At 55.1% G+C, this 17632-nt stretch overlaps 1 protein-coding gene across 5 annotated transcripts in view; it reads left to right on the forward strand.

Moving 5' to 3' along the window:
• LOC119093913 (cell adhesion molecule 3) overlaps positions 1-17632 on the forward strand; it is a 48495-nt gene that overhangs the window by 20038 nt on the left and 10825 nt on the right. For 2 of the 5 annotated variants that reach the window (XM_037216927.1, XM_037216928.1), the window contains exons 2-7: positions 344-501; positions 4533-4698; positions 5952-6281; positions 7519-7715; positions 9958-10114; positions 12736-12843. In XM_037216927.1, coding sequence (XP_037072822.1) covers positions 344-501; positions 4533-4698; positions 5952-6281; positions 7519-7715; positions 9958-10114; positions 12736-12843 — 1116 coding nt within the window. Of the gene's footprint in view, positions 1-343; positions 502-4532; positions 4699-5951; positions 6282-7518; positions 7716-9957; positions 10115-12735; positions 12844-14372; positions 14955-16320; positions 16354-17632 lie in introns of those variants that run through there. The other 3 variants (XM_037216930.1, XM_037216929.1, XM_037216931.1) reach the window with 3 other exon arrangements.

Genomic DNA, 17632 nt, shown 5'->3' on the forward strand with positions numbered 1-17632 from the left:
CCACGACCAGGCCGTCATGTGCCGTGCGACGTCGTCATGTGACACATGACTTGGCCGCCATGTGCCACATGGCCTGACCGTCACGTGACTCACGAACTGATCACCATGTGACGCCTGGCCTGGCCGCCATATGACGAGCGACCCGATCCACGGCGTAACCGTTGACTGTGACCCGACGTATATCACGTGACCCGTCCACCGTGTGTCGCGTGACCCGACGTGTATCACGTGACCCGTCCACCGTGTATTGCGTTGCCCGCCCGCTGTGTGTTGTGTGATCCATCCGATGTTTGTCGCGTGTCCTCGGCTCACTGCGTGACACGTGACCTCGTTCGACCCTCAGGTTCGCTGGCCCGACTGTTCAAAGCTCAGCCACAGGCGCTGTCGGTGGTTCATCAGGGTGATGCCGTGCTGCTGGAGTGCGTCACCAATGAACCGGTCACTTGTGGCTGGAAACTGGAGACGCTCGGTCTCGGAGCCACCGGGTTCCTCAACAACATGGTGAGTGACTTTTAGATCAGCGGGCGCGTGCTCTCACTGACACCTACTGGTAGACGGCTCTCGTATGGCTGGGAATCATCGTGAGCATGCAAAATGAATCACCTTTTATGCTTGGTATGTGGAAGTAGGCATCTTCATCATTTATATGCTAAGCACTCAAAATCGGAGAAGGCAGTATTATATGAGCTATAACATCTTCTTGTAAGTTATGTTGCATTGGACATTTTTATGGGGTAATGTTCACAGGTGTAGGGTGTATTATTGAAAATGTCCTTGCGCGAGCGCTTGAAAAATGTCGTGAATTACATTGTGAAGGGACGTTTTAAAAGGTGAGCGATATGGTTGGCTTAATCTAGTTCAGGTTAAATGGTTCAGCGGTCCCGATCGCAGAAAGTGCAGAGTTGCAGCTGAGATTCTCGTCCCAGAGCCGCATTTTTTCAGAAGGGCTGCTGTATCGAGAGTTCCTTATAGAGCGGACACATTTACCTTCCAGATTGAGAGGCTCGTAAACGAAATTATGTAGCATATGCGAATATAACAACAGCAGAAGTGAATTAATTCACTTCTGCTTTAGTTTCGATAAAGACATGTTGCCGAAATATCAACCAAACTATGTCTCCATTCTCCTGGTTTTGCCGAGGAATAAGGCTAATACTGCCGTCTTATCTGTGTGTACAATGTTCCTGGCTAATGCACTGAGCAACTTACGTAATACATTCTATTTTCGAATACTTTTGCCGACACCCTGGTCTAGAACAGCCTAGAGGCTGGATTGGGGCCAGCCATGTAGCTATCCGTTGCAGATAATAAAGGGTTTTCCAATTTTGCTTGTCCAAATCACCGGTCAAAACGCACCGAACATCCAAACAACTTTTTCAAGGCCAAAAGACCACCAAAATGGAAACTCAATTTTCAGCGATGTTTACATGGTTTTGGTATATTTTGAACTGAGGGTAGCCTCCACGAACAGGAAAATAGGCTCCATAAGTCCCTACAAACAGAAAAGTCACCTCCATAAACACCCACATACAGAAAATTGGGTCGTCGTCGCAAAGCAAAGCGCGGAAGGCTGATGAAGTAGAGCTTAGTCCGCCCCTGCGGCGGCTGAGCCAATAGTTGAGCTTCCACAAGACAACGGCTCACCTAAGACCTAGCAATAATAGAATTTTCGGCCTGTCTGCATACAACATGCTGGAAATGAGGTCTCGAACAAGCCGTGCCTGCGCCGCCCGCGCTCTGCTCTGTGCCTGTTTTATCAGGCAGGCGATGACCCGGTGCACTTTGTGGAGAATGTGCGAGGTCAACATCTTCTGTTCGAGTCCAGTGTCTGTGCCCACTGGCTCTGGACAAGGGGGCCGGTGGATCCGTTATAGGTAGTCGTCCTACTGTTCCACCATGGCACATTCCAACCCTCTTAAACTGCTGGCTGCGGTAACCCTGTAAACCCATAATTTTCTAGACTTGCACGTAACTGGGCATTGTTGCTTTTAAATAACTAAGCCCACATGACCCCAAATCAGAAGAATGTGCATGTGAATGTACCCCAAAATCTAGCCGAAATCGCGGACGCTTGGCAGACCCGCAGGCAGATATGGTGCGTTGTAACAAAACCGCCAATGTCTACGGGGAAAGTTATGGGTGATCGAGAAAAAGTTGTCTATGGGCGGCCCCTTAGATTTTCTTCAAAATCATTTCATCGAAACATCGGCTGACACTTGCCAATCTGGCCGACGAAACCCGTTGGACACCAATCTTGAGCGGGTCAAACTCTTAGAAACTTAAAAGCGGGATTGTTCACTTACTTAGCTATACTTAACTAAGCTAGATGTTTAATGATACTTTAGGTTGACGGAAGCGTCTTTCTATGGATCTTCCAGGTCACCGCGATTTTGGCAAGCTTCTATGGTGCATTCAAAATTTTAAGTGCAAGTTTAGTCAGAAAGCATACTTGTCCTTGGTTATGGCTGGTCAACTTATGCATCAACAAAGGCGCCCATGGTATCCTTAATTCGTAAATGATGACTCGTAGCCATTGGAATGAACATCATAGCGCTAAAGAATGATGACTTACTGATTTGATTAACTCGCTATGATGATCATTGTATCGATATACAACTTAGCCTATGTTTGCTGTCAAGCAAGCGCAAAGCCCCGTTAGTAGGTTCCCCGAGGGATTTAAAACCCCAAATATCATTGGCCCGAAGGGTTTCCTCAGTCAGATTGATACACATCAGTCGGTGGCTCGTTGAGACGAGTTTGAAGATTTTCGTGGGGGCCACCCCTTAGACATCACTATACTTTTTTACAAGTTTGCCCTTAGAAAAGAAAGGTGGATTTTCTGTGCTCCGTTGTCTTTGGATAGCAGAGAGCTTTCAGGTCACGTGTCATTCGTTCAGGGTTTTGCGATCCCGTAAAAGATATTGGGATGTTCTACATTTGTGCCATCAAATTCATTCGGGGTCGAATCTGGGTTGAAGATGGGCTACCTTCCGCCGCATAGCAGTCTCAGCTTTCTCAAGTGACTTCCATCGGGGTTTGAGATCCTGACTGTGGCAAGCTATTCGGAGGGGCTTATAAAGCATCTCTAGCTATGGGGCGTGAAATGGTAATCATGCTGTACGTGTGCAAGGCCCCCAAAAGTTCCCTATGGCCTTACTTCATTGGTTGCCGTTGTGCCGAGATGTCCGTGTGCAGTGCGCCTTTTGGTATTGTTCGAAAATTAGTATCCTTCACGAGGAAAGTAAGGTCGAACTTATCAGAGTTTCAGATGATTTAATTAGATTATAAGCTGTAACCCATCATTCCATAGCCACGACCAAAACTATCATTCGGACGAACCGCATTGATCATTAGACGACTCCAACTTGAAAACTGATCTCGCTTAAGCGGACGCGTCACTTCCTGCTATAAGTAATGTAACATTTACTGCAAGCGACTTTCAATCGCAAGCTCGGTACACGACCTGGCCACATAATGATGATCACTGCGAGCCCGCCACATGACACGCAAGAGTTCCTTCAGTTGTCCCAAGACTAATCTGTTCCTTTGCATCGTTCTCGCGCCGAGGTGACCAAAAATCGTCGTGGGCCACGCCGACCGCCGTTGCTACTAGGCGAAGTGTCCCGGACCATCCCGACTTGCCCTGGGTGATCAGTCCTGGAGGTCACGTCTCGACGCGCTCGTTATCGCTTGATTGCCAACGGTCAGACAATGACGACCTTAGGGGGGGGGGGGGGGGAGGGTGAGAGCGCAGGCGAACGCAACGAAAGCCGCGTGGTCAGCACGCACAGGCGGCTCCAGTACAGATACTCGGGTTGGTTATGCGCTCGCTGTCGTGGTTGCAGCGGATTGTCTGCGATACCTCATGATGCGACCATTTCACATAGAAGCTTCTGACCATTCGCAAGTCGATGTGTGCTATAGAGCTTACTGCGAGCCATTTTCGTGCTATCTTTTTGCAGACGGTGGCCTGCCACCGACACGGTGGCAAAACACCTTCATCACCCACAAATCGTACCCCACCACACCCTAATGTGCGTGACATCATGCCTTGCATCACGCGTCTTGAATAGGTTGAAAACAGGCTATTATCCCACGCGATCCCGAACCACGTCAGGATCCAATCGAGTGAGCTCGCGTAGGCTGCAGTTGGCCTGTAGCGGGCGAGTGCAGCGTGCTCTTGTCCTCCCTTCACGCCAGGCACCAGAGCTGCGCCGTTGCAGTGCGTGCACGGCGGCATTGGCTCCGGAGCCAGGGGTCGTCGGCATGAGCAGACCGAGCGCTTTGAGACTTCGGCTGACTAGTCGTTCTTCCGTTACAGTCAGGAGAGGCCAAGTCACACTCGTGGTCGCCGCGCGTGATGCCGCCAGACCTCGCCCGCCTTCACCTCCCGTCTCCCTTCGTGTGGAGAGGAGCGGCTGCAGTCCTCTCTTGCATACATCGATTGGAATGTCATACGTTGCGCCGCTGCTTTAGGGGAACACGGTGAACCAGCGGTGTCACTACTTTACTCTCCGAACCGTTTGCTGCAGGTTCCGGGCAACCTAGACATCTCGGCTCGTGACAAAAACAGCGATATGGACTGCACCATCACGCTCAACAACGTCGACAACCGGTTCAACGGGGTGTACACGTGTTCGCCTTACACGAAGAACGGCGGTCAAGCGAACTCCGATGCGGCCGAGGTGGTGATCGCACGTGAGTGGCTGGCCCCAGGGACCGCCGTCCTTCTGCCGCCATCACCAACGGACCGTTGTGTTTCTGCTGTCCTCGCCAAGGGACCGCCGTCCTCCTGCTGCCCTGACCAAGGGATTGCCGTCCTTCTGCCGCCCTCACCAACGGACCGTTGTGCTTCTGCTGTCCTCACCAGGGGACCGCCGTCCTCCTGCTGCCCTGACCAAAGGACCGCCGTCCTTCTGCTGCCCTCCCAGCGGACCGCTGTGTTTCTGCTGTCCTCACCAAGGGACCGCCGTCCTCCTGCTACCCTGACCAAGGGACCACCTTCCATCTGCTCTGTGCTTGCCTGATTACGAGCCTGCCTGCGCTGGTAGGTGCTGCCGCGATGTTCCTCACAATGTATCGAACACCCGCCGCAAACGGGATGGGCGGTGAACACGTAAACCTGTTAATGGGCCCATAACACCCTGCCACTGGTTCCCATTACGTAAAATTGGATAGACCACACTTTGGATTGCAGATGCGGGCAATAGACTATAGTCAGCAGCAGGGTCTTGGACTGTGTAGTCTCCTCATGCCGCTAATGCGTTAGGGCTCCGAGTTCCATTGGCATCAGTCGGTGCGTGTTTTAAACAACCCACCTGATCATCGATGTGCATACATGTGCGTTTATTCCAACACTTATGAAGTGACCGCAACCCCGCACCAACCGTTTACTGTGCGGTGTGTCCTATCAGCTCCTCCCCCTCCTCCACGATCCACGGCTCTCCCTCCACTGCCATGTGTTCCGCGGCTCTCCCTCCACGGCCCTGTGCCCCGTGGCTCTGCTCCCACTGCCATGTGCCCCGCGGAACCGCGGGGCGCCCTCTCGTTACGTTTCCCATCACTAACTGGGGTTGACACTCTTTGCGGTGCTCTTTCAGTGTGGTCACCTCTAAAAAATCATTGGCTGGGTAACTCCAGCAGTAATTTTAAGTAAGTCTTTCGTTATATGCACCGTCACATACCCAAAGCCAAAGCGTTGTTGATGTTGGCTATATTGCCCCCACCCCTTCATATTGACGGTGTGACAACCACGTGCGCTTCATGCGGGACATGCAACTTTCGGCTCCGGCAGTGTTCCCAAACACGCTCTCTGACCGACAGCTGCCGTGCTGCTACTCCACCCTGACCGGGGACCCGCAGCACAGCTGGTGCTCCCTGTCTCCGCTCGCTCACTCCCCATGCTGCTCCCGACCACGCCCTCTGACCGATAGCTGTCGTGCTGCTGGCAGAGAAGCCGTCCCGGCTGGAGTTTCTCGGCGCTGCTGCCGGCAGCTTCGAGCTGACGGCGTCGGCCGACCAGCCGACCTCGGTAACTTGCGAAGCGAGCGGCGCCCGACCGAAAGCCAAGCTCGAGTGGTACCTGGAGAACACGCAGATCTACGAAGGCGTCGTGGTGACGGACACCAAGGACCCGGCCACGGGGCTCGTCACCACCAACTCAACTCTGACGCACCGCTTCAGAAAGGAGAACAACGGCGACCAGCTGCGCTGCGTGGCCAGCCACGCTGGCTATGATGATCAGGACAGCCGCGAGCAAGCCATTGTCGTCGACGTGCAGTGTGAGCTGCCCCCCCCCCCCCCTGCCTCACAATTCGCTGTGTGTGATGACACTTCAGCAGACCTGGGAGCAGTAGAGACCACCGGACACGTGGTCATGCAGCCCTTTAATTGGATGACTCAAAAAACCCACCAGATGACCCAACTTGCGGCTCCACACGCCGTTGTGGGTCATGTGATGCATGCCATGGGCCTCATCGCGAGCGAATTGAATTTTTGGCAATTTTTTTGCAACTCGCAATTGCTAAAATGTTTGCTTTCGTGTCCGCGTGATGTTACCTGGTTATCCCGGTGATCTTGTGTCGGATACTGCTGATGGTTATGCTCTGCGGAGCACAATATTCTTCCATCCTGTTTCTAGAAATGAAGTCATCAATGCTGGTACGGAACAAGCTCACTTAAACCCACCATAAAATGTTCATCATAAGCTCGCGCGTAAGTTTTCCAAACCCACTGCTACATAAAATCCTGCTGCAGCAATAATGGAGTAGAGGGAACCATATGACTGACTACATAATGACTACACAGAACCAGACTAACTTAAGCTTTTGTGGTTGCGTGATGGTCCAAGCCGGTTAGCATGTTTCTTTTGTGCTAATGACCTCCAGGCATATTTACACGGTATGATAAGCTGTGAATAGTCGTGCTTCTTTGAAATAGAAAATGTATTCGGTGGAGCAGTGACGTCAGCGCCCCACGTAAGCAGTCTTAGCTCAAAGCAGGACTGCCAACCGGAATGTTATGGTTTGATTTGGGATATTTTGGGGATACATGGGCCATCTGCAAAAGGCTTTGCTGGTTTAGCCGATGGGTTTGGATGAGGAAGCGGAAAATGCTCAATACCAGGGACATAGCCAAGGAGAAGGCCACGGGGATGTGTCCTCTCTCCCTACCCTGAGCCAAAACTTATGCGCTAGATACCAGGCGATTTTACGTGATCGCCCTCGAATTCGCAGGAAGTCGAAGATATTGAACAGACATTTCCCCGAGAAAATTTCGGCCACGTAATGTCCTAATCCAGTATCGATAACAGTTACGAGCTGGTTAGCGTGCATTTATAATGCTGCCGACTGGCAGACAACGACGCAAACGATAATGCATTGATTCACTGATCAATCATCCTGTTAGAGATTGTGCGTGACGTCCGCTAGCTGCCGCCCGTTAGAGGATCACCCAATGTGTGTCGTCATTCCTGCTGTCATGTTGACCATGTCACCACGGCTGCCGTGTCTCCTCCAGATGCTCCGTATCGCCCTGAAGGAAACAACGTCGGCAAGATTTACGGCTTCACGGCCGGAGAGGAGGGCCAGGTCACCTTGAGCTTCACGGCCAACCCCATGCCAGGGCCCATGTCCTGGAAGATCGGCGACAACGTCTTCGTCCAGACTGGGAGTCAGTCTCTGGACGGACGGTTCACGGCCGGCTCTCTGGTGACGGTACGCACTCCCTGAGCGTCGCCGTGGGTCTGGCATGACCGGTCTGGTGACGGTACGCACTCCCTGAGCGTCGCCGTGGGTCTGGCATGACCGGTCTGGTGACGGCACGCACTCCCTGAGCGTCGCCGTGGCTCTCGCATGACCGACCGACACACGGCTCGCAGCCGCTCCCATCGCACTACCAAGACACAAGAGAGGCTCAGAAGTCGCAAATCGAGAACGGCCGGGCATCATAATGATAGGTTCTTCTGACATCACTGTAGGCGATGTCTAGGCTGGACCTGACGCGTGTTCAGCCTAGATGGTCGGTGCTTTGCCATCCACATTCAAACCACTTGGTATGGTGATATAAAAGCCTCGTGGGCTGGTTTCACGTCGATCTGGCTTGCCAAGGCCAGGGCCTAGAATAGTCTATAACAAGTACACGGGGATTGATGATGTTCGCTGTAGAGCCGCTTCAGACCTTCAGAAACACTCAACAAGAGGATCTGATGCACATTGCGTACGATGTCCAGAGTCTCTGTCTTCCTCGTGGAAACAGCCACCCGCCAGGGAGCCCGGCGTCGGCGGGGCTTAGTTGAAGGAAGCAGCGCGCTGGACGCTGACGGCTAGGTTTGGTCCTGTGGACTGTGCGGATGAAATTCGTCATTGGTGGTCAGCCGGCCGGTGAGCATCTAACATATTTCGGCAACGGCTATCATTTAGGCTGGAAGTGATCTCTTGTTGTGGCCGGTCGGAGTCACAGCGCTGCTTTTGCACGTTTGTGCGCGCTTGTTTGATAACTCCGTCGTTTCCCTTTGCCTGACGTGACAGGAAGTGAGCACTGCGGGATCCACTAACACTTGCACGTCAGCTGTCGACAAACTGCAAGCTCAAGCAGCCCAATGTCACCTTGATCAGTCGAGCTGTTGTTGAGACACCTCAAAAGCGAGCACTAATGTGAGCCGTCAAAAACCGAACTCTGTGCTCCTACTCTGCCGATGTTTCAGCCCAAATCGCCACTCCTCAAAGGCGCATTTCTTGATTATGGGCTCCACCTCCGGCGCCTCGGCCTTTTTGGCCACCTCGACGTGTATACTTCCATCTAATGCGTGTTTTCGCGTGCCTTATCGCCACTGAATCAGTGACCGGGACGCTAAGGCTGTCAACTGAGTCACAAATGTACGTGTACCCCGCTATGGCTCAGCCGCCGGAATTCATATGAGTGGCAAGAGTGACCGCCATGTTAACGGTTCGATACCGATGAGTCACACACCTGTGGCACGCGGGCGTGGGCGTTATCGCCTGTCCGTGGGCTGCGATAGAGCCGCGGCGCCCGCCAACACTGCCGACGCGGGGTGACGGCAGATACCGGCCAGTGGCCGACAACCAGACAGGCTGTTGGCGGATGTCGGGCCGATGCCTTTGGTAGTCTTCGGTAGTGTTCTGATTTGTGAATATTCATGTAGCTCTAAAAATTTGCTGCCGAAGGGTCTCCATCGTCCAGGATTTACGCTATTGTGTACACATTATGGATATATTTGCCACATGCACATGTGTTCCTGAATATGTCCATTATTCCAGATATTTTCAAAGACTTAAGGGCTTTAATTCCAGTGAAATATATTCCGAATCGTTCTCGTACCATTCGGAAAGCTGACACTGCCTGCAACAAAATGGAGCATGCCATAGCCATGCATTTAAATGACAAATAAAACAGCAAAGTGTAGGTGCGCATGGCAAAGCCAGTAAAGCTAGGACATTAAAAAATGTTTTTGAAAGCAATCTGTCATCACTGTTGGCTGCCATTGGGGCGTTAGTAGGGATGGCCACCGGAGTCCGTGAAGCTTTCTTCCGTGCCCACTTACGAGAACAATATTAAAGAGGATGTGCCACATTTCAGGATACTGAAGCAAACATTAGAAAGGATTAAATAAGCTGACTTATAACTATTGGTATACTTTTAAGCGGAAAGGAGCATTCTAGATAACGCGGCTTTTCTGTTTAGAAAATGTGCTCCTCATTACGTCATGATAATATGCGTCATATGGCATTATTAACGTATAATTGCTACTAGTGTTTGCTTGTCTTCTTGTGCTTACAGTGTGGACCTTAGGACCATCAGCTAGTGTCACAAGGCTAGCGAGTTTTCCAGTGTTCTGTAGCTGTCTACTGTTCAATGAACCCGACGGAGCGCGCCGCGTTGGCAGCACGCCTTGCGGGGCCAGTGGGCCTGCCTGACCAGCCCGACCCCGCTACCCAGATAGACGGCCAGAGGGGAAAATACAACCTGACGCTCACCATCGCCCCGGTGCGGATGGAGGACCAGTCCAAGACGTTCCAACTGCGGCTGGAGAACGAGATGGGGCCGACGGCGCTCGAGTTCACAATCGGGACGGGGCCGGCACCACCGCCGCAAGGTAAGGCCACGCGCCCGACTCAGCACCACCGCCGCAAGGTAAGCCCACGCGGCCGACTCAGCCCCACCGCCGCAAGGTAAGGCCACGCGCCCGACTCAGCACCACCGCCGCAAGGTAAGGCCACGCGCCCGACTCAGCACCACCGCCGTAAGGTAAGGCCACGCGCCCGACTCAGCACCACCGCCGCAAGGTAAGGCCACTCACCCGACTGAGAACGTCAGTTCGCCATATGCACGCACGCAGGTTTGTTGGTCTTGCTGGTTTTGTGTATGCTGGTACCAAAAAGCCGTTTTTGGCATCACATTTATTTTCATTCCGTCTCAAAGTAAGGTATTTTGAATCGGCCCCTAGCTAGGCGTTTTGATAAGCCCAGCTTTCCTAAGTTGATGAACCGCCCCATTCCATAGTATATGTTGTCATCTACCTCACCAATTGGTGTGCGGTAACCCCGTGCGTGATCGTGTGTATGGGGAGGGGTAGGGGAGCTGCGGTTTAGTAAGCATTTCTTATTCTTATAGCACCTATTTTTTAAACCTGTGAATTCCTGTTTTGGTCTCGACAAGAGAACCTTTGGTCAAAAGGGTGCTGCTTTACTCTGCCGCTGAACCCAGTATGGGCGTTCAGTAAGACACTGCTGTTTCATCAAGCGCGCGATTTGTAAGATACAGCAAGCATTCCAATAGCCTTAGTTCCCGCCTGATCGTGAGCTGACACATATTGCTATTGGAATCCGGGTGATAGTGCCTGGCCACGTGGTCTGATTTGAGCAAATCGTATCAAGAACGTGATCGGGGTTGTCAGCCAGCAAAATCACTTAAGAAATGTCATTGTTTTCCATGTACAAATATTGGCCCATGCAAAAATTTTCTCAACCTCGATGACACCCGTGGGTTTCACCATTGCTTCCTGGCATGCGCATCACGTCTGCTGTCGGTGATTCCAATGCCACGGTCCATGATTTCGTCTCACACACTGGGTGGCATTCCATGCCATCGCTGTTGCGTCGTGGCGCTGGTAGTTACAACTGGCGTCATCGTCGCTCTTGTCCCGCGCGGAGAATGGCCTTCGCTCCGATGGTGCCTGGGACACAACATCCTGTCCAGGCTCCCTTCGCGCGCCAGGAAGGGCACCTTCTGCTGTTTTTGACGTTTCCGTGACGACACCGCGCCTCCGCCTGCCCCTGCCAGAGTCAACTCTCTTCCCACATCTGCCGTGTGCGGAGAGTGGCATCATGTCCCTGCCCCAGTTATATCCGAAAACAATACCTTTCCTTTGCATCCGAAAGCTCCTGAGCTGTGGTGGAAGCATTTTCTCCTCGGCCGCACCGTACCTGGGAGACGGTATCCTGTCCCGCGTTTGCAGTACCCTCAGATGATACAGAGTTCGTGCCTCAGCCTTGCACAGGAAGTGGCGTCCTGTCACGGCTGTTTTCTGTCCCTGTTGTTGGCTTGTTGCCTCCAAGGATCACGCCTCGTCTTCCGCGAAAACGAGGCGGAATTCTTGGAGTTAATGCTGTGTCCAGTGGCACGTCCGAATAAGCTGCTCCTGAGCTATATGTAGGAGTTTTATCCTTTCCCTCTGTGTTGTTTAATGTTTGAAAGGTTTCTCCATGTCCCTTCTGCAATTCTTTTGCATCCGGGGCGTACAGCTCGACTCCGCTGCCGTCGTACCGTGTCCGGTAGCTCAACTCAATTGACCCCGCTGCTGTCGTACCGTGTCCGGTAGCTCAGTTCGATTGACCCCGCTGCTGTCGTACCGTGTCCGGTAGCTCAACTCGATTGACCCCGCTGCCGTCGTACCGTGTCCGGTAGCTCAACTCGATTGACCCCGTTGCTGTCGCACCGTGTCCGGTAGCTCAACTCGATTGACCCCGCTGCTGTCGTGCCGTGTCCGTTAGCTCAATTCGATTGGCCCCGCTGCTGTCGTACCGTATCCGGTAGCTCAACTCGATTGACCCCGCTGCTGTTGTACCGTGTCCGGTAGCTCAACTCGATTGCCCCCGCTGCTGTCGTACCGTGTCCGGTAGCTCAACTCGATTGACCCCGCTGCTGTCGTACCGTGTCCGGTAGCTCAACTCGATTGCCCCCGATGCTGTCGTACCGTGTCCGGTAGCTCAACTCGATTGCCCCCGCTGCTGTCGTACCGTGTCCGGTAGCTCAACTCGATTGACCCCGCTGCTGTCGTACCGTGTCCGGTAGCTCACTCAATTGACCCCGCTGCTGTCGTACCGTGTCCGGTAACTCAACTCTGCTCCTGCTGCTGTTGTGTTTGTTCAATGAGTGACACCCTGCGTCTGCTACCGAGTTTTGTGCCAGAGAGTTTCATCGTGCCCCTGCATCCGTTGTTCTCTGTACAAGGAGTGCCACCCATCACATGCCCCTGAGTGCCGCGTCCGCGGGGGCACAGTGTTCTGCCGACATACTGCGTCTGGAGGTCGCACCCTGCCCCTATTGCTGCTATGTCCTGCCCGGGGAAGTGATACTCGCCCCTTCTTATGCACGTTGTGCCCGGGCATACACCCTGCTTCCGCGCGCCCTGCTGTGTTTGTCCGAGGAGTGACACCTTGCCCTGCTCTCGTTGTCTTGTTTCCGAGTCATCACACTGTACTCCTGCTGCCGCAGTGATGAGCTCGTCAGCCATTGTTGGCGCCGTCGTAGGCGGGCTCGTGCTGCTTCTCATCATCGGACTGGTGGCGTTCGGGCGGAGCCGTGGAAAGTGGTGTTTTGCAGGTAAGGGAAACACAAACCCAAGACAACAAGCCAGCCAGCTGCCCAGAAAAGTTCGCCGAGCGTCCACCGGCAGCGTTAGTGGCGCTCGCGGCGCCGCTGGACCAGGTGGCGCTGCCGGCGGTGGTGGCGGAAGTCGACCGCGCCCGCGTTCTCGCTTCGGGGGTCTGCCGACCAGTTACCAGCAGCTAAAGCAGAGTCTGAGCTCGCGGCCGAATCGAGAGCGCTTCCATGCCGCTGACGGCGGCGAAGGGCAGGAGGAGGTGACATACTCCAACGATAACGCCCCGGCTGGTGTGCCTGACGAGGCGGAGAGTTTGAGCCCGGCGCCGGCCAGCGAGGCGGCGCCGGGGGACGCGGTCCAGCCGGCTCCGCCTGTCGCCTCACGTCCGCTCTCCAGTGACGATGGCGCCGTCGCCATTGAGGAGCTAGATTTCCCGCCGCGTTCCATCGTCCCTAGCTCGTTGAGTTCAGCTGGCGCGCCGGATGTGCGCTCACTGCCGCTGACCCCGCCGACCCCCATCTCGCCCATCCTGTTCCCCAGTACCGGGGTGCACCCGCGCTGGGCCGAGCCGCCGGCCGAGCCGCGGGCCGAGCCGCCGGCCAGGCCGTGGTCGGCGGCGCGCTCACGCGGTCCCCTCCCGCCGCCGTCGCCACACGATGCGGCACCGTTCTGGCCAGCCCAGCCGGCGCCGGCCAGCCCGCACTCGTACCAGGAGCTGGGCATCCCGTATCCCGCGGAGCCGCTGCCGCCGCCGCCGCCGCTGCCTCCCAAGGCGGTGCGTCCGCTGTCGCAGCCGCCGGCCGGCGGCGTGCCCGTCATGCCGGACCAGCTGAGAGCTCAGCTGTCGGCACGCCTCTCGTCCTCGCCCGCCATCCCATCGGACCCGCTCAGCGCCGGGGTTTCATCAGTGTAACCGCAACCGCCGCATGGGGCGCGGACAGCAGATAAATTAGGTGTCATGGGCGCGGTAGGCAGGACTAAGCGGGTGGGAAGTACTGAACGTGTGTAGTGCAGGCTGGATATGGGTCACCCAGAGCTGGACGGACAGCGGGCACGGAAGTTGTAAGTGCAGTTTTAGTGCTGTACATGTTACGAAGAAGTTGTGAACCCGCCAAACCTGCCAGGCACCTGAAACAAGCGATCATACGCAGCTGAGTGCTTTTTAGCGACTTAAACTGACGCGCAGTGACGTTATACAACACATGACATGATACAATGCGGGAGAGAAACAGGAGACCATCCAGGGATGACCACTCGTGTCTCATGGTCTGGATCATGCTAGCTATAGCTCGTTGTAGCTCACGTCGTGAGCTCGTGCGGCCTCTGATGTTGCCAGCGGACAGCCGGCGGCGCGGCCTTGCCGCTGCAACATGCGATGTGATCGTGTGAGGCGTGTGCGGATTCTGTGCTCCCGGCTCCCGGTCGGAGTGGACGTGGAGGCAATTGTACCCGCCTTGATCGTTGTTTACCACCTCTTTCTCAACATCATCATTGCTGACAAAGACTCCTATTTCACGCTCTCTTGTAGACTAACCGTAAGCTGCCTGCTGGAGATGGGGCTTACAGTAGCGCGAGTGTGCTAGTCGAGCCAGCATAACGCTGGAAGCGACGCGTTTACCGCATGCCGCTTCCAATGCATGACTGAATGTCACTGCGAACGCATGCTCACGGTGAATGAATGTGGATGCAGTGAGGTGCCATCCAACGGGAATGTCTTTTTTGGCAAGCATGTAAGGATCATATGGCTCGGTTCTGGCGCTTACACTTCCGTTTGTATATATATTGCGTTTGTATATAACGAACATAGATTCATTCTGGCGCTTTGCAAGTTTGTTGGTTTGCTTCGCTCAGCGTTGATCAAATGTTCCCGGTCAATAAATTTGACGTGATTGCGTTGTTTGACTACGTGCTCGGAGGGCGAAAGTTTGATGGAGTATGTGCATGCCGTGTCAAGCCCCGCTGGTACCACACGCTGAGGCTGGGCGAGGGCCACACGGGCATTACAAGCGGAAGAACGGGTCCCCGCTGGTGCCACACACTAAGGCTGGGCGGGGGCCGCACGTGCATGGGGAGCAGACGAACAGATCCCCGCTGGTGCCACACGCTGAAGCTGGGCGGGGGTCGCACGTGCATGAGGAGCGGACGAACGGATCCCCGCTGGTGCCACACGCTGAAGCTGGGCGGGGGTCGCACGTGCATGAGGAGCGGAAGAACGGATCCCCGCTGGTGCCACACGCTGAAGCTGGGCGGGGGTCGCACGTGCATGGGGAGCGGACGAACAGATCCCCGCTGGTGCCACACGCTGAAGCTGGGCGGGGGTCGCACGTGCATGAGGAGCGGACGAACGGCTCCCCGCTGGTGCCACACGCTGAAGCTGGGCGGGGGTCGCACGTGCATGAGGAGCGGACGAACGGATCCCCGCTGGTGCCACACGCTGAAGCTGGGCGGGGGCCGCACGTGCATGAGGAGCGGACGAACGGATCAGTGTGGTATGCACCGTCGGCGACCGCCCGCAGCTCTCTAGCTTGCAGCACGCGTGTAACACTCCACAGCCTGCAAACATCGCTACCCTGCTGCAAACTAGCTTACTAACGGTAAGCCTGCTTAGAGCCGCTAGTGACTTGATCGTGCTCTCTGCTTTTCTCTCTCCCTCTCTCTCTCTCTCTCTCTCTCTCTCTCTCTCTCTCTCTCTCTCTCTCTCTCTCTCTCTCTCCCTCTCTCCCTCTCTCTCCTCTCCCTCTCTCTCTCTCTCTGTCTCTCTCTCTCTCTTACAATCCTTCCTTCCACATCGCCCTTTCCTTTCCATCTCCTCACTCCCTCTGGTTCTTCTAGCCTGTGTGCCACAGCAGCTTGTCGTTGGGACAGTAAGTCGTCACACGACGCAGGCAGTAAGAACCAACAAATGTGCCAAAGGTGATCGAAGGACTCCATGCGTTTGACAAGGACCAGTCGCGTCATCATCACCGTAGTTATTTTTTGACATCACTGCCTATGATTTGGGTGAATCTTTGTTATAATTCCTTGTTGTGTAACCGAAACAACTTCTGGATATTCAACAACATGAGTTAAACATCACACGCTGAGGTATACGGATGTGGCACGCAGTCAAGCTCGCCCTGGCTTTTCACCTACGGACTAGCGTCTAAGGACTGTGCCTTCCACTACTTAGAGGCAGGAATGACACAAAAGGACGTTGATGGTGACGGTCTACGGGTCTCCTGGTGTTTAAAATCCCCTTTCGGCCAGGTCAGCACCATCCTCGTTCCTCGAGCGCCGGCCAGTTGTAAGGGGTGACGAGACAGCTGGCCAGCTGTGAGAGCTGCTGGGACTGCTGGCCAGCTCGTTCCCAGCTGACAAATTTGACGCCACCGGGCGTGAGCCGGCCCTCACTTGGACTTGTAACTTAGCTCTGCCGGCGGTGGTCGGCAGGGTCACGGCCGTGAGTGACGCCTTATCGTGCTGTCTCGGGCTTTCAGTGTCCGAGGTCAGCCGGCGTCAGGAGGCGGGCGCGCCCGTTGACGCCGAGACCGGCGAGCGCGCCGCCCCTGAGCAGAAGGCGCCGCCAGCCGCCGACGCCGCCCAGCATAACAACGGCACGGCGCCCACCGACACGGCCGTGTGAGCGGCCGGCGCGGGCCGCCCAGCCGCAGCCGGCGGCGGCGAGCGGCGGCGGCGCGCAGGTCGCTCGGCCGGTAGCGCCGAGCGCGGCCGATGAGGCGGGCTCGCCCTGTGATATTCTCCTGCGCCGGGGACGCTTCCGGGGACGGCGGAGGGCCAGCGCCGCCGAACGGCCGCGTTGGACACCCGCAGGTGTGCCGCGTCGGTATCGGAATCGGTTCTCGGGCACGTGAGCAGGCGGTGCCGACACATATTTCGTCGCGTCGGTTGTGACCCGCCGTCCACCATGGTGTGTCGGTTTCTCAAGACGTCTTTTGCCGCCGGATGTAGGCATGTGATGAGACTGATCTGCAGTTCAATGGACGTTTCGACGTTCGCTGCTATCAACGAAATCGTTCCGAGTAGTTTCGTTCTGCACGTTTTGCTGTACAGCGTCGGGGCAAGCTGTTCGCAAGAGGCGTCCATGGCGCGTGTTGGTTACCTCTTCTGATGTTGTACATTCCGTTTGTCGGCGATGCTTCCGAGTCCAGGTGTTGCTATTCTCTGAGCGCTGTTGTCCAGGCGTTTGTCGATAGAGGTAGCTTGTTGTCTGTGTGCACGGTTTTGATCGCTTCAGACGGACAGAGTTGGAACGACGTTGATGATAATGTGGCGGAGAGGCGCACCAGCTTCCGCTCGTGCACTATGGCTTTCCGCCGCGGTATTCGGTGCAGGCTTGCTGTAAGCTACGTTGCGCGGGAAATACAATGTGCATTCGTCTGGTCATGTCTCGTCTGACAATACCAGATGGATACGAGGCGACAGGGCAGTGACTGACGGTGGACGTCGGCATTGGCATCACCCTCAACCCGGGACTGTTGCACAGCGCTACCGTCGCGTGGGCAGCTGATGCCATGACAAACGCTCAACGACCATCCATATTGCACCGGAAATCAACCCCGACTCGATGTAACCGCACTCCTCCAGAGACCTGTGGGCAGCGGTGGGCACAATATCGGAGTGTGGAGGAAATGCTCGAAGGCACGATTGTAGAGCGACGTTTGAAGCAGTCATGACGGCTACTTGACATGCTCAAGCCGGTGTTGGCGCAGACCGTGGTATACTGTAGCAGTCATGAAGAGACCTGGGTTATTCGCGCAGCGTGGAAGAGATATTTGGGAGCAGTGTAGC

This window comes from Pollicipes pollicipes, unplaced genomic scaffold, assembly GCF_011947565.3.
Source record: "Pollicipes pollicipes isolate AB1234 unplaced genomic scaffold, Ppol_2.1 Scaffold_4002;HRSCAF=4701_pilon_pilon_pilon, whole genome shotgun sequence".
In the NCBI taxonomy this organism is placed as follows: domain Eukaryota; kingdom Metazoa; phylum Arthropoda; class Thecostraca; order Pollicipedomorpha; family Pollicipedidae; genus Pollicipes; species Pollicipes pollicipes.